The sequence below is a fragment of the Oryzias latipes genome, chromosome 19 (genome assembly GCF_053564925.1).
Source record: "Oryzias latipes strain Hd-rR chromosome 19, Olatipes_Hd-rR_3.1".
Lineage (NCBI taxonomy): Eukaryota > Metazoa > Chordata > Actinopteri > Beloniformes > Adrianichthyidae > Oryzias > Oryzias latipes.
This window is the reverse complement of record NC_136255.1, coordinates 7644305-7660494: the sequence shown is the minus strand read 5'-3', so window position 1 is coordinate 7660494 and position 16190 is coordinate 7644305. Positions and strand designations below refer to the sequence as shown.

The 16190-nt window shown below is 39.0% G+C and overlaps 1 protein-coding gene across 3 annotated transcripts in view; it reads right to left on the bottom strand.

Moving 5' to 3' along the window:
* The window catches only part of thra (thyroid hormone receptor alpha), a 179404-nt gene that overhangs the window by 26845 nt on the left and 136369 nt on the right, over positions 1-16190 (bottom strand). For all 3 annotated transcript variants that reach the window (XM_023949083.2, XM_078936948.1, NM_001104705.1), the window contains 1 exon segment: positions 6802-6863. In XM_023949083.2, coding sequence (XP_023804851.1) covers positions 6802-6863 — 62 coding nt within the window.

The following is a 16190-nucleotide window of genomic DNA, read 5'->3' as shown; positions in this document are numbered from 1 at the left end:
GCTCTCATCTCCCTGTGGTGATGAGAGCTGGGTGTGGCTGAGCTGGAGCTCACAGAAAATCACATCTACTCTCATGCTACATGTGCCCAGAGATAAGACTGTTCCACAAACACACATTTATGCTGCTATAAGAAGAAATAAAATGCTTGATTTCTACAGTTAGGTACATTAAAATGCCATGTTCAGCAAAATAAAAGAAAAATTGTCATTTTCTAGGAGAGTTTTTTCAACCTTTTTTGTACACTTTTCCTTATCAAAACTCCCACGACACACCAGCATTCAAAAATCTATCCAAATAAGAAAATCCATAGTCTGTAATGATGTACATTCACTCCACGACCTCAAGTGAAGTATTTGTGATAATTGCAGCAGAAAAAGCTGAAAGTTGCAGCTGCTTTTCCTAAAAGTTGTAATAAAAGTTGTGATAGTTTTCAATAATACTTTTTAACTGAATTAGCTGAAAATTTGCCCAGGTAGTTGTTCTTGATTTTCTTTATATACATCCATCTTGAAAACAAATGCCAAAAGAACATTTTAAAAACACCAATTCATTACGATTCAATTTTATTTATACAGCCCAATATCTTAACACAGTGTTCTCAACGGGCTTCACACAGGTAATTGTACGAAAACATAAATATGTCATAAAATGCAACAGCTGATTGCTTAACCAAGCTAAACAGTCTAAGCTAAACCGGGCCATCAGAGTGGGTCTTTAAATAAGTACATTTCAAACATAGGTGATCAGAAGTGCAGTAAGTGACCCACAAAGATGGCGCTTTCCCTATAAGTGTTAAGGAACTGCAATTGCATTAAAGACACAAATGTGTGCACCACAATGATTTTACTTTGTTTTAGAATACGACTCTTGCTTGTCTTGAAAAACAAAATTTCCCCGGGTACCAAACTGTCAAAAATCCATCACGGGGTCACAGGCATATTAATCGAGTCCCAAAACATTGATTCAACTGAGTGAACATGCATATTGAGGCTCATCTATTAAACTGCAATAGAATTTAATTTTTTAAAAAGGTTATTGATCCCCTGGCAGGGAAATTATCTTGATATCATAGCTCTGCTAAAAAAATAAAAATAAAATAAAAAACATACTAACAGCCATGTCCTGCCACATGTTTTGGTTCCCAGGCGGGAACAGCTAATCAAATCAACAATGCACCGGACTTGGAAGTGGTAGGAAAAAAGAGCAGCGGACATCCCTTATATTACGTGTCAAAAAAAGTCCATGTTCGTGATCATAAGAGAATTCATTCATTCATTCATTTTCTTAACCGTTTTTCCCTTTCGGGGTCACGGGGCTGCCGGAGCCTATCCCGGCCACTTGTGGGTGAAGGCAGGGGAAAACCTGGACAGGTCGCCAGTCTGTCGCAGGGTAGAATGTCCTCAATCACACATCCATTCACTCTCACAGTCATACCTAGGGACAATTTAGAGTTGCCAATTAACCTATGAAGCATAAGGTGGGAGGAAGCCAGAGACCCCGGAGAAAACCCACGCATGCACGGGGTCATGCAAACTCCACACGTGTTGTTTTTCACGTCCCCCAGCCGGGACTTGAACCGGAGGCCTTCTTGCTGTGAGGCAAGAGCGCTAACCACTGCGCCACCGTGCACCATTATAAGAGAATGATGAAACCACTACTCTCCCATCTGGTGTCCTGGTGTACCCAGGTGCAGGGATGTGCTTGAAGTCGGAAAAGGGCAGCAAAAACACTTTTTTTAATATGTTCTTTAAACAATACGGACATTGAGTAAAATTTTAAAAGAAACTACTAACAGATAAATACTGATCCTGATTGATACAATTTTCATTTCTTTTATGTCAACAAATTATTGTCAATATGAGTTTGTTCACTTTATCATAGACTTGGAAGACAAAGCAATAAAACACTGGAGGCTATTTATGTTGGCATTGTGCTGCAGGCATAATCAACATGAATCAAGTTTAATCCATATGGTTATATTTTAAACATAGGCATCCTACAACTTTTATCCCTAGAATGCTGAAATTATTGATAATATTTAATGACATCATACTGTGGCTGTGAGAATTCTATAATTTAGTTCAGTTTTTCAGTGGTGTTTTTGGTCATGTTCTGTCCTCTATCAGTAGCTGCGTTTCCATGGACAAAAGTAATCGGAAAGAACGCCTGATCCAAAGAAAAAGTTAACTTTTTAACAAGTTAAAAGTGATTCATTGACTAATATACAGTCGTGGCCAAACATTTTGAGAATTACACAAATATTATAAATTGGAAAAGTTGCTTCTTAAAATTTTATAATAGCAATTTGCATATACTCCAGAATGCTATGAAGAGTGATGAGATGAATTGCATAGTCCTTTGCCATGAAAATTAACTTAATCCCGAAGTCCAGCAAGCGCCAGGATCGTCCCATAAAGAGGATTCAGCTGCAGGATTGGAGTGCCACCAGTGCAGGGCCTGCTCAGGAATGGCAGCAGGCAGATGTGAGTGCATCTGCACGCACAGTGAGGCCAAGACTTTTGGAAGATGACCTGGTGTCAAGAAGGGCAGCAAAGAAGCCACTTCTCTTCCAAAAAAAAAAAACACATCAGGGACAGATTGATCTTCTGCAAAAAGTATGGCGAATGGACTGCCTAGGACTGGGGCATGGTCCTATTCTCCAATGAAGACTCTTTCCGATTGCTTGGGGCAGCTGGAAAAAGACTTGTCCCGAAAAGAAAAGGTGAGCACTGCCATCAGTCCTTTGTTGTGCCAACAGTAAAACATCCAGAGACCATTCACGTGCGGGGTTGCTTCTCATCCAAGGGAGTGGGCTCACTCACAATTATGCCCAAAAACACAGCCATGAATAAAGAATGGTACCAAAACCCCCTACAACAGCAACTTCTTCCAACAATCCAACAACAGTTTGGTGACGAACAATGCATTTTCCACCATGATGGAGCACAGTGCCATAAGGTAAAAGTGATAACTCAGTGGCTCAGGGACCAAAATGTTGAGATTTTGTGTCGGTGGCCTGGAAACTGCCCAAATCTTAATCCCATCGAGAACTTGTGGTCAATCTTCAAAAGGCAGGTGGACAAACCAAAACCCACTAATTCTGACAAACTTCAAGAAGTGATTATGACAGAATGGATTGCTATCAGTCAGGATTTGGCCCAGAAGTTGATAGAGAGCATCCCCAGTCGAATTGGAGAGGTCCTAAAAAAGAAGGGCCAACACAGAAAATAACATGAGGAGACTCATGTTCTAAATGTGTTTTTTTCTTTTTTTCAAACTGGTGAATGGAGGTCATTTGTTTTGTCCTATACTTTCCTGAAGCTCAGCATCTGAGCTCGTCATCTGCAGAGACATCACAAGCGTTCATGTGCTGTATATGTAGCTGAGGAGCCAAGAGGGAAGGAGATGGTCCGCTGCAAGTCACAAATAAATTCAGCGTGGGTGTTCGGTGCAAACACACACAAACACAGCGACTCAGGAGTCTCTGCGTCTGTGCACATCCATTGACTTTAGAGGGTAAGGCACATGGTAAAAGCGTCTCGAGGTTAGCCAATTGCACAATCCCTGAGAGTCCTGAAGCAGATGTGCAGCAGCATTGAGCATTTATAAAGTAGAACAGGGAAGAGCAAAAGAAGTTCAAATCAAAGTGTGCCTACCAGAAATGTTCATTCATCAGCCGTACAGGGCTAACCTATACAGAAAAACTGCTTTTAGCTGATAAATATTGATAAAAACATTTCCATGAGTCAGAATACAAAAAAGTTTTTAAAAATAACTTTATGCTAGAAAGCTGTATTTGTTTAATTTAAAATCTTTGTTGAAAACAGTAAATTCAAAATTAAATTAAACTTTGAAACTGAAGTTCCACAAAATGAAACGATTCAATCAGAAACCTTTAAATTAATATGACATGACCTCCTTTTACTCTGCAGTTACGGAATGTTGACAAACAAAGAAAAGCAGTTCACCTGGGGAAATGCTGTGTTTTGGATTCAGATCACATTTAAACAGAAAGCATGAAGCTGAAGAGCTTCTGGATCAATGCTGTCTGCCTATCTGCTAGATCTCCGTGATGATATTTTAAATGTTTGTGAGCATTTTAATTATGTTTTTACAGTGTATAATTCAAGCAAAGCATGGTGAGACCTGCGACCTTCAGTGTCCTTTGGCTCTGCTATGAATAAAAAAAAAAGGAGGGATTGGGAGTGCAAGAAGAGAATGATGGAAAAACTGAAAAAGACTGCAGGGGGAAAGGAATGGTGGTATTATAGCCAAACTGCTGTTTGTAACAGGACTCAAGTTGTTCTAAGAAAGAAAAAAAAATGTTACTTAGGAAAAGCCAATAGGCTGTATTCTATCATTCAGCACCAAAAGCATCTTAAACATTGTTGCATATGAGAACTGGACTGAGCAAGAGTGGCATCACCCATCGACAATGGCTTACCTCTGGCACCAATGAAATAAAGCCATTTTTTTGTAATTCTGATACCACCATGTTGGACCCGGATGTTGTCAATAAGCAGTAATTGAGACAACGAATCAGGAGTGAGCTTGTTAGCAGCCCCATCCCCAACCACTTGAGAGCAAGCTTGGGAGAATCTGTCAATCAAATATTTTGGATGTTCAACATAGGGGCCAGTGCGCATCACATGCTTTTATAGATGATAGGTCAAGTTTATAACTTGAATAACTTTTAGTAAAGAAATAATATCATGTAAGAAAATTAGGATTAGCAAGAACATGTTACAGAAGATGGCAGAGCAAGATTTGTTATTCTGAGAACTATGACTGTTTATTTCTCTATAGGTCTATGGAATTTTGAGTACTTCCTGTTAGAAACACGAAGAGGGTGGGATCATTCAGTCCAGATCTAACATACAGTCAATAATCTTTAAGCAGAGAAAAACAAAAATAAAAAAATTAGAGTATCATTCTCATTTCATCTATATTGATTCAGTTAAAGAACAGACAGATTCCAGAAAGAGGAACAGGAACAGACAAATCCTCCACTCAGAGCAGAGCAGAGTAGCCTCTGTAGTGTTGGTCAAACTGCAGCAGATGGGTCCCTTAGCTGCTCCACTGTAGCAGCATTGGGAAGCCAAGCCCAAAATCAATATAACTGCAGACTGCCCCTCCCAAACCGAGCCCTGCCTTACCTCTACCGGTACAGCCTAGTACCCAAGAAGGTATCACTAATGTTGGCCCCCACACTACAGTTACTGTGTTTCCTTTGAATGTGAAGCAGGAAGGAAAAGAAAAAGCAACTCTTCTGAATAGCTATATCAGCCTGCATTCGTTTGCAGTAAGAGTCTGAAAACGAATGCAGACTGGTGGTTTTGATGAATGTGGTCCATACTCCCACAGGAACAGGATGACATCATTACAGTGTAAATAATCCAGTCTCGGCCAGTCGTGGGCCAAAGGCAGGCATATTATCCTACTTCCCCAGTTCAGATGGACCATAGCAGCAAGGATAAAGATTCACAGAGTGATGTGAGGAGGCAGGCAGACGGAGGGGGAAATGAGGGGGAAGGACTCGGCTCTGAGTGCTACATTTCAATTGTTCTATCAACTTGGGTCTTTATGAGCGCACCGCTCTCATCATCTCTCTCATCAGCTCCAACCTTTCTTTTCTTTCCTCCCTGAGTGCCAGACTCTGAGGTGTCACTTCCACATTTTCTGATGCAGACAAAGCAGAGAGATGTTTTTTTTCTGATGGCAGTTGCCAGGGAGATCTTCTCTGTTCAGTATTTACTCTATTTTATGCACTGTAAGGCGCACTTAATAGCTGTACATTTTTTTCAAAAACTGGCCATGCGATTTATAATCTGGAGTGTCCTGTTAAAATGTCAGTTTAATCTTTCTGAGTTGCATGCAAGGCAAGGTGTTATTGTTAATACGCTAATGCGGCTGATATGAAGCAGTGTTGGACTGTGATTTTTTACGCGTACTAACGAGGTTGGGAGTTAGTGTAGTCACAGAAACGTTTGTTTTAGCTGTTTCAGACTTTTTTTATGTGTTATTGTAAATAAGCTCACATAGCTAACAAGTAGTGGTGTTGAACTATGCTTTTTTTAAATGCTACTAACATGTTGGAAGTAAGCATAGTCACAGAAACTTTTGTTTTAGAGGTATCAAAGCTAAGTAGTAGTAGTAAAAGTAGTTTAGAAGTTACAGGTATTGTGATTACACTAACGCTTCAGATGTGCCTAATGTGTAGCATGTTACAAACAAGTGCAATCCAAACTATTATGCAATCAGTTTTTAAGCGACAAAAAGATAAAATTTACTTAAACTCATGGATGATATTGTGTCTCAGGGCTCTATGGATTACTATCATAACTCACAGACAGCTGGGATTAATAGTTTGCCAGGTGAGTTCAATTAAAGGAAAAACTACTAAAGAAAGATGTTCCACATTATTAGGTAGACCAAGAATTTCAAGCAATATGGAAAAAAAAAGTATCTCTTTGTTGCTGAAAAGCATGAAATAGTTGAATGCCTTGGAAAAAGGAATACTTTTAAAAGCTTAATGTGCACTATGTAGCATTTTAGCAGTCAGATCCAGTGACTGTGGCTAAATGCTACTCTAAAAAAACATCTAAAATGACAATGAATAGGAAATCCACCAGAGACCTCAAGTAAAAAAGCTGCAAGAGCTATGAAAGTTCACCCACACTAAGAGCGCTTTTATTGTTTGACAAAAGGAGCACTTTTGACAAGCTTCAAAAATTCATACTTCAGTCACAATTCAGGTGGGATGGATGTGAATTTCTCTCTTTTATGTACAGTATACTTACCAGTCATGCTCTTCACTGAACATTGGCTGTTCTTCCTCTTCCTTTTAGGGCCATTGAGCCACCTGTGAGACAAAAAGAAAAGAAAAAGAATGAGCTCAAAGTGCCTGAAAATGTTAGAGAACATGATGTTTTAAAAACAGGCTGTTACAGGTAATCCTTAAGTTTTTGCATTAAGAATTTTTTTTACCCTTTTCTTTTTTTCAAGACATTTCCATAAAATATTTTGTGCTAGGTTAAGATAAAAGAAAAAAGGAAAGATAATTAGCATTTTTTGCTTTAGTGCATTCAACCAGCCAATGTGCATTCATGCCGTCAGAATGGAGTTTGCATCCTCTGACACTCTGCTTGTTCTGGCAGCTGTGAAAGCTCATCTGAACTCTGACCAAAGACCAAACATGAGAACTTTAGTCGACCTTCCACAAGGCTCTATGCTTAGTTGCAAGTGAAATCTGGTGTGGCTCACTAAAATGTGCAGACAGACTTACAAGAATTAACAAGAGTTTTAAAAAAATGTTGGGAAGCATTATATTTAAAATAGAAAAGGAACAGCTTGAAGCAGAAATCTGAATACGTTCATTTAATGGAAAGGTTGGAAAATGTCTCATGTATCAATGTATTGTAGTGAGGAGGTAACTAAGCTTTTCAGTATAGAATAGTTGGATGAAAACTGACAAAAATAAATAAATAAATAAAATTAACACCATAGTCCACTTTGCGTGAAAGTAAAGCAAATCAAATCAAACTTTATTCATATAGCACTTGTCCTAGAAAAGCATTTTGTTTTGTTTACGTTAAAACAAAACAAAATAAATAATATTAAAAAAATCACGAAAATGAAAATAGAGCCCCCTCTATCCTGATGGCGACAGACAATGGGAAATAGGCTGAGCACATTAACAAAATGTTGGTTGTTGGAAACGGTAATCTGTGGGACCTTCCTCTCTGTGAACAGCCGCATGGCCAGCCAAATGCAGCATCACAGGCGGGGACCAGCCCAACCACAGCTAAGTGGCGATGCAGGTCCCCATCTAGAGCTGCGGTGGCTGAGCAGCAGCCGACCCAGAGGGAGAGGACCCAACTGAGGAAGCACTGGAAATAAAAATGAGTATTTAAAAGTAAACATACTGGTAAAATATTTTTGTGTAAATCCATAAAACAAGATAAAATAGATAAATAAATACAAAATAAAATAATAAAAACAAAAAAAAAAGGAGTAAAATTAGCTAAAAGCCCAGATGGGTCTTGAGCCTTTTTTTTTTAAAGCAACTATGCTCTCTGCAGCTCCCAGGTCCAATGGCAGACTGTTTTATAAACAAGGTTTATAGTGCTGAAAAGATGCCTCTGCGTAAGTTTTGGTTTTTACAGCGGGAATGGTTAGAAGACGAGGACCAGAGGATCTCAGGGCCCGTAGGGCTAATATTTCATTAAATATCTGTTAGATAAGAAGGCTCAAGCCTGTTAAAACACTTAAAAACTATTAAAAGTATCTTACAATCAATCCTGAAGCATATGGAGAGCCAATGCAGGGTTTTTAAAATTGGAGTGAGCTCGCCTCCTGTTCTTGGTGAGAACTCGTGCAGCGAAATTCTGGAGCTGAAGGTTCTTAATGTTAGTTTTCTGAATACCAGGAAGCAGGGCATTACAATAATTAATTCTACTTAATTCTACTTAAAATCTCCATATCGGCCAGAGAGAGTAGTGGGCGGACCCTAACCAAATCGCTGAGGTGATAAAAAAACAGTTATCGCCACATGTTTATTAATGTGAGGAATAAAAGTTAGCTTAGAGTTGAAAATAACGCCCAGATATCTGACTGTTTCTGAATGACTTAATGAAAGTTCTTTTAGCTTCAAAAACGGTTTCTCTCTCTTAGCTTCAGGACAGATAACTAAAATTTTAGTTTTTTCCTGGTTGAGCTGCAGAAAATGTTTTGCCATCCATGATTTCATAGCTAAAATACAGTTAGAAAGTGTTTTGTATTGATGTCTACAGACAGCGTGATGTTGTGTGTTGTGGCTTCTGATAACATTCCCCAGAGGAAGCATGTAAATGTTAAAAAGCAAAGGGTCGAGGATGGAGCCTTGAGCCACAATTCATTTCATGGACCCTAGAAAAGGGTGAGTCCCTGCTTACCATAAAGGTTCTCTCCATGAGATAGGAGCTGAACCTGACCACATGTGTCCATCCCAGCTAAATGAGTGTCAAAGGATTGCTTGTGGAGGTGAAAGCTTTTGGACTGTTAGAGTGTTTTCTTTTCTTTTTCAGACCAAATAAAGGCTTTACATTGCTTTCGTCATTTTGAAATAGGGATCAAACAATTCACTTTCCTCATAATTGGGTAAAACTTAAATAATTTGTACAAGGTTTTGTTTTGGGTCGATATATACATTTGTGTATTACAAAACGACAACAAAACAAAAAGAATTACAGTGAAATCCTTGAATTTGTTAATAGGCAAATAACAATAGAAAAAAAAAAATTTGTTGGCTTATATTAAACCTAGTGTAATGTAATAATCAATTCTTCAGAAATATAGCACAGCGTTTCAATGTAAATTTAGTGATGGAACAATTTAATTTCCCCATGATTTGGTTCAACTGTGTAACATACGGTTCAGTTTTAAACCAATAAATGTGGAATCCCTATTCCCCATTCAATCAAAATTCGAGTCTAACGGTGTGGAAGGAAGTACATTAATTCAATTTATTAAGATGAACGTTTTGAAAAACTTCTAATATCTTACCGAAGAACATTTTTTACATCTCATTAATTATTTTATAAAATCTGGAAGTCTGCACAAAAACATGCAAACATCAAACTACAGAAGTTAAACATTTTTTAATCAAACCATACATTACAAAATAAGTTAGAAAACAGTTAGAAAAAAAGATTGTTTTTCACAGATTATTTTTATCCAAACACACAAAGGTTATTTATTTAATTCAGATCTGTTTGGGTCATGTTTTTCCTTAATTTGTTTACGAGTTAAATCTGACTTTTTTTTCCAAAACTCTGTCCATCTCCTAGATGAAACATGCAATGAAAACAAGCACTAAGTGGGTCCAGAATTGTTTTTTTTATTCCAATTCATTGAGTATTTCAAATTGCATCAGCCTGATTACATCTGGAGGTGGTCTGGTCCTCAGCCTGCCATAAAACCACAGTAATCATCTTAGAACCTGAAGGAAGGCTCCTCTTTTTTTTGTCTTCCTGCTGTCTAACTTTTCATCAAAAACTTTCACAAACAAATTCTCTCCTAAATGCAAAACCAGGAAACTCCAGGCAACATTTGATCATGATGGCTTCAAAATAAAGCAAGACGAGCGCTTATGAACTCCAGGTGTAAAGGCAAAACCTTTGATTTGATTGGATGGTTCAGTACAGAGTAGTTCTCTGCCAATCAGTGCTCGCCTGCCCCAGTCAACAGCGTCCTTGGGCAAGAAACTCAACTCCACATGGTCTCCAATTAACTCATCAGTGAAATGATCTCCATGTTTAGATGAAGAGATGAGTGGGAATTTGGTTATAAATCCCTCGGAGTGGTTGAACACAGAGCGTTCTCCAAGGACAGTATTGGAAATTGGGTTATCGATGTAGCCGTCTAAAACAAAGTTAGAACCTACATAAATACAGGGGTAAACAGAAAAGACATCTTAAACATTCGAGTAGCAACTAGTCATTGACTTTTAGGAAACCTTTCCAGATACTTCTTCACGTATCTTTGTTTCTGTCAACCATCTGGTACTTAAAATGAATAAAAATAACAGTCGGATTTGGTACAATAAGAGGAACAAAATATAAGAATGTGATTTTTATTTGTTTATGCAGGGGTAGGTTGCATTTTAATATTACTCACCATTTGAATGCTTTTGCAGACAATTTAAAAAATCAAATCACACATAAAAATCAAGACAAGACCGGCTGGACATCAGAAAATATTCATGTCCATGATGTGCATGTAGCAGCAAAAGAGCCTCAGCTAAAACCACAAAAAGCCATCTGCCAGGTATGATGGGCCAGTCTTGCTCAGGAGGGACCTCTGATCACAAAGAAATGGAGCAGAAGGCAGGGGAAATGGAGGATGGTGCAATGGTGCTGGTTAGGGTTGGATGTGTTTAGTATACTGAGATTAAGCTCTACTCCACTTTCCCATATCAGACGGTTTCCCAAAACAGAAACGGAGAGCTTTGATTGGATAAAAAACACGTGTTTGATATTTGGAATTCTTCAACATCCAAGGAAACTACCTTTGCTTTCAGAGCACTTTCTATACTGTAGAAATTCTGAAGAAACCTTTAGTAATTGTTATGTATTTTAGGTTGAGGATCAATGAGAATATCAAAACAACATTCATATCAGCAGAGCTCTTAACCCTTGTGCTATCTTAGATGACCCCACCCTTGCAATAAGGTGTTCTCCCTACCATGACAAAGGTGGATAAAGGTGGAAAGATTTCCTGTAATCCATGGACACCAGTGAGGTTCACAAATCATTGAAGAAAAAAGGTTCAGGGCACTGTCTAGTGGGTCTAGATGACCCAATTCCAAATGTGAAAGTGCCTAGGATAGCACAAGGGTTAAAGAACAGATCTTCTACACAACAGAAAAAGTGAACAACTGCTTGAGGAAACAGAGGTCGCAAAGGAACATCTTTGTGGTAAAAACAAAACCCATTAAGGTCATTAATCCTCACCACTACTTTTACTTCTTTTATCTTCACTAAATGCAAACAATATCCAATATCAGAATCAACCACGCCCTACATGTAAATATTAGGGTTCGTACACTTTTCCACATGCGGACCGCCCCAGGAAAGGAAGACCAAGAGTCCCCTCTGCTATGGAGGATAAGTTCATCCGAGTCACCAGCCTCAGAAATGGCAGGTTAACAGCAGCTCAGATTAGAGAGCAGGTCGTTTACCTTTACACCTTTGCACTAATATTTTGCATGATTGAATGAAATATTTCACACTAGTTGGTCTAAAGCCATAAGTATGCGTGTGGGAACAATATTTGTATTGTGTACATGTTGACGTGGACGTTTTTGGAGCCAACAGGTATGTTTATAACATTTGAGTGTGTGTGGACAGGCCCCGCCCTTATAGACATGTAATACATCTGAACCTCCCCGTAATGAGTATAACCATCCAGAAACTTGTTGCTTCATGGTTTTACACCCCCCCCCCCCCTTCCTATAATCACCCTCCTATCCCCCACTCTCTAACATCCCTCTCTCTCTTCTTCCCTCCTTTCCTTTTCCGTCCGGTCCAACACAAAAGATTTTCAAATATGATTAAAATGAATAAAGTTAGGCCTGGATTACAAAAGGGGTTTATTCAGACATACCTCTGGTTTTCAGAAGATACATAACCCCTGTTGTTAAAGTAAAATATGTCCAACACAAGAGGCCTTCAGCTCTTATCTGTCTGCCCAGCTGTTGGACAGGACAAGTAAAAAATAAAATAAAATAAAAGATTAGAGAGCAGGTCAATGGCACACAGAGTTCTAGCAGCAGACACATCTCTACAACAACCTTTAAAAGGAGACTGTGTGAATCAGGGCTTCATGGTAGAATATCTGATAGGAAACCACTGCTAAAGAAAGGCAACAAGCAGAAGAGACTTGTTTGGGCTAAAGAACACAAGGAACGGACATTAGACCAGAGGAAATCTGTGCTTTGGTCTGATGAGTCCAAATTTGAGATTTTTGGTTCCAAACACCGTGTCTTTGTGCGATGCAGAAAAGGTGAACGGTTGAACCCAATCGAGATGGTTTGGGGTGAGCTGGACCGCAGAGTGAAGGCAAAAGGGCCAACAAGTGCAACTCCTTCAAGACTGTTGGAAGATCATTTCAGGTGACTACCTCTTGAAGCTCCTCAAGAGAATGCCAGGAGTGTGCAAAGCAATAATCAAAGGAAAAGGTGGCTACTTTGAAGAACCTACAATATGACATATTTTCAGTTGTTTCACACTTTTCTGTTATGTATATAATTCCACATGTGTTAATTCATAGCTTTGGTGCCTTCAGTGGGAATCTACAATTTTCATAGTCATGAAAATAAAGAAAACTCTTTGAATGTGAAGGTGTGTGCAAACTTTTGGTCTGTACTGTATATAAATCTTAAACCCCATTCCATTAAGTAAAGTCATGATCTTAGGAGTCCTGTTGAAAAGACAAGTTAATCTTTTGCAGTTTAACCACTCAATAAATCAAAGGATTAGAACTGAAACTGATCAAAGGTTGTGCGGCAAATAGATCAACAATAGAGGTAATATTACACATTGCAGCCAGGGCGATAAGACCCTCTAACAATGATTATGCTTACATCTCCTTAGATTACCAGATGTTAGTCAACTTTCTTGAGGACAGTTGTTTTTTTACATGCCAGGTAAACGACAAACCTATTTTCTGTAATTCCTTAGTCATAATTGTCCTTGAGGGGGATATGGGCTGTCTGTAGGCGAACAATGGGCACATCTTTGTGGGGCATGGAGGTGGCCTGCACGAAATGTTAAGATTGTAGGCTGCTCAGAGAGCCTGTAGAACAAAAATGTTCATGCAGATTTTAGTCTACGGCATGCTGCAGGGAGAAGGTTGTAGCGTAAACTGATATAACACATACAACGTGCTCCTGCATGCCTGTTATGCGCTCCACGCCTGCAGACTGGTTGTTAGAAATTAGGAAATTAGCCAATCAGAGCGTAGTTTGTGTGGCTTCCTATGGGCACTTATGTAGCACCTGCATTCACACCCCCTAAGTCAGGGGTGTCAAACTCATTTTGGTTCAGGGGCCACATTCAGCCTGTCTGATCTCAAGTGGGCCGGACCAGTAACGTAAAAGCAAAATAACAGCTTTGTTTTAGTTTTTTTTTACTCAATTTGAAAAAATGCCACAACCAACATAGTAGCCTAACCACTTGGGTCCAATGGATCTCGAATAAAATTAATTTCAACAAAAAAAAAGTTGGTCTATTTAATTTTATACAGACTGAATATTTAACATCTGACACTGAAGCAATCCAGAAACCTTTCTTTATGGTGAGTCTCTTACTGGTGCTGAATGTTATATTCTTTGAGCACTGCAACCTGTTGATGACATACCAATCATGGGGGTTTTGCATTCAGCTTCGTGAAAGAAAAAAAAACTCTGTCCATTGTTCCTGGAAAGCTCTTCACTCCACTTCACTTTGACAACATTTTGGTCATTAGGGTGTTGCTACTTATCATCCTTATAGCAAGATAACAGCGGTAAGGCTCATAGGGAACCAAAGTGCATCTTACCCAGACATAGAGCTGTTAGGTTTCAGTTTTGGCACATACAGAGATATGCTGTTTCACCTGTTTTGCTTTTCCTTTGCTCCCCCTAGTGGCGGAATTGCGCGTTTCGGTTATTTCTTTAAAAAATCATAACTCGCCACAGGAATGGACTAGAAACGTGCTTTCTTTTTTAACCATCCTTATAATTTTTACTCTTCATGTGTGGGCCGGACTTAACCACCTGGTGGGCCGGATTCGGCCCGCGGGCCGTGTGTTTGCTGCCTTTAGTGCAGCATTTGCGCACAGTCAGTAAGCAGCCAGTATGTGCACCTTACTAACACCTGGAATGCTGCAAAAGGCACTGTATGACAGCATCACCGTTACATCACATAAGTGTGTGTAACTCACACAATCAATTCTTACAAATAATTCACACACATACCACATCCACGCCAATCCTGCATTTCATTTTCATGACATCCACTAGGGTGCTGTACGAGCCTCAAGGAAATGGCAAGACCCACCTGGACTCTGCTTACGATGCGCCTGGATCTGTCTACAACCTATATGGACCCAGACAACCCAAAAACTCTGCACCACTCATTCATGTCAATCCCCTGTGTAGGTGCATGTGACTAAGGCAGGGTCTCAACAACGAAGGCAGACTTCTACCAGGGATATCAGCTTTATTTGAAAACCTAAATGTAAAGAAAAAAACTCAATTCACAAAAGTTTACGTGTTTGTTTAAATCACAAACAAGTAAACATCTTAACTTTTGGGAGAAAATTATATTTCATTAAAAAATACCCAAGCCGCAGACAGCAGTTTTGATCAGTTCAAAAATTTATCATCATGTTTTCCTTTTGGTCAATTTTGATCCAAACTGTCTTCCATAGAATTTACTATGCGGTGCAGAAAAACAACAGCAATTTTTTTGGACATATTATGGACTAGTGTCATCATCCTTGGTGCATGAAGCCATGTTTTTCCAATGTTTCTACAACAACCTTGGCAGAAAAACGCAAAGGTTTCCATCACAAATGTGATACTTCACCTGTCCCAGCCTCTAGACAACACAGAGGTTTTGCCCTCTCTTTGAATCAAAGTAGGTTCCAGCACTTCACACCAGCAGACAGCATTCCTCAGGGAAACTAGCAATTTAATTACTTTGTGTTCACAAGCTCCTAAGCTTCTAAAATTGGACCTTTACGCCATCTTAAATTGTCCTTCACTTGTTACCTTGCCTTTAATTACAGCATAGTCTTGTTTGCAATTATAGTTCACTTTATTCCTCTTGAAACTCGTTGGATGGATTAACAGAGCATTAAATTAAGCCCTTAAACAGCCTGCGGAGCTGCTGCTTGATTTATCTAGTAGCTTGTAGAAAAACAATCAAACTTTGACGTGGTTTTTCTGTTGACTGAAATAAAATTTTGATCTTTGAATGTGGGACAAAAATTATGATCTCAAAATACTCAAATTAATCTGTGAAATCAACATTTTTGTCAACTGAATATTTTATTCTGGAACCAGAACCATGTCTAAGGTATGACATTTCTTTTCTGTTGTAGGTGAAAGTACCCGTCACAGACAGAGATGAGCTCTCATCGACTAGACTTGGAGCACAGCATCTTTCCCTGCTGCTAAATAGCTTCCATATCCCCACAGCTGGAGGCAACAATCGTCGGAATGTCAGCTCGGTGACAGCGCCGTCTTTCGATGTGACAGCATGTTGCTGGAGATGGAAATGTGAGCAAACAGATATGCTTTCTGCAGCTCTCTGTCACTCCAGAAACAGGTCTGCTGCAGACAGCTTGCAAAGAAAACAGATAAAATCTCAGTACTGACGACAACTCTAGAAAACCGATTCAACCAAATATTTATATTATTAAAGTTCAATTAAAATTTTATTAAATAAGTCTCACGGAAAAAAGAAAAAGAAAACTCTTTACAAAGCATTCAAGGGAGCAATGTACACTTCTGACTAATTCATTTGCACTTTTTGGGGGGAAAAGATGGCAAAAACATTTTAATTTAAAATGAAATTATCACAGAATCATGCATAATTCAGTGTTGTGGGTGAATTGAAGGCCACACAAGCGCACCTTGCAGCTCTTTTGTCAAAAACCTGTC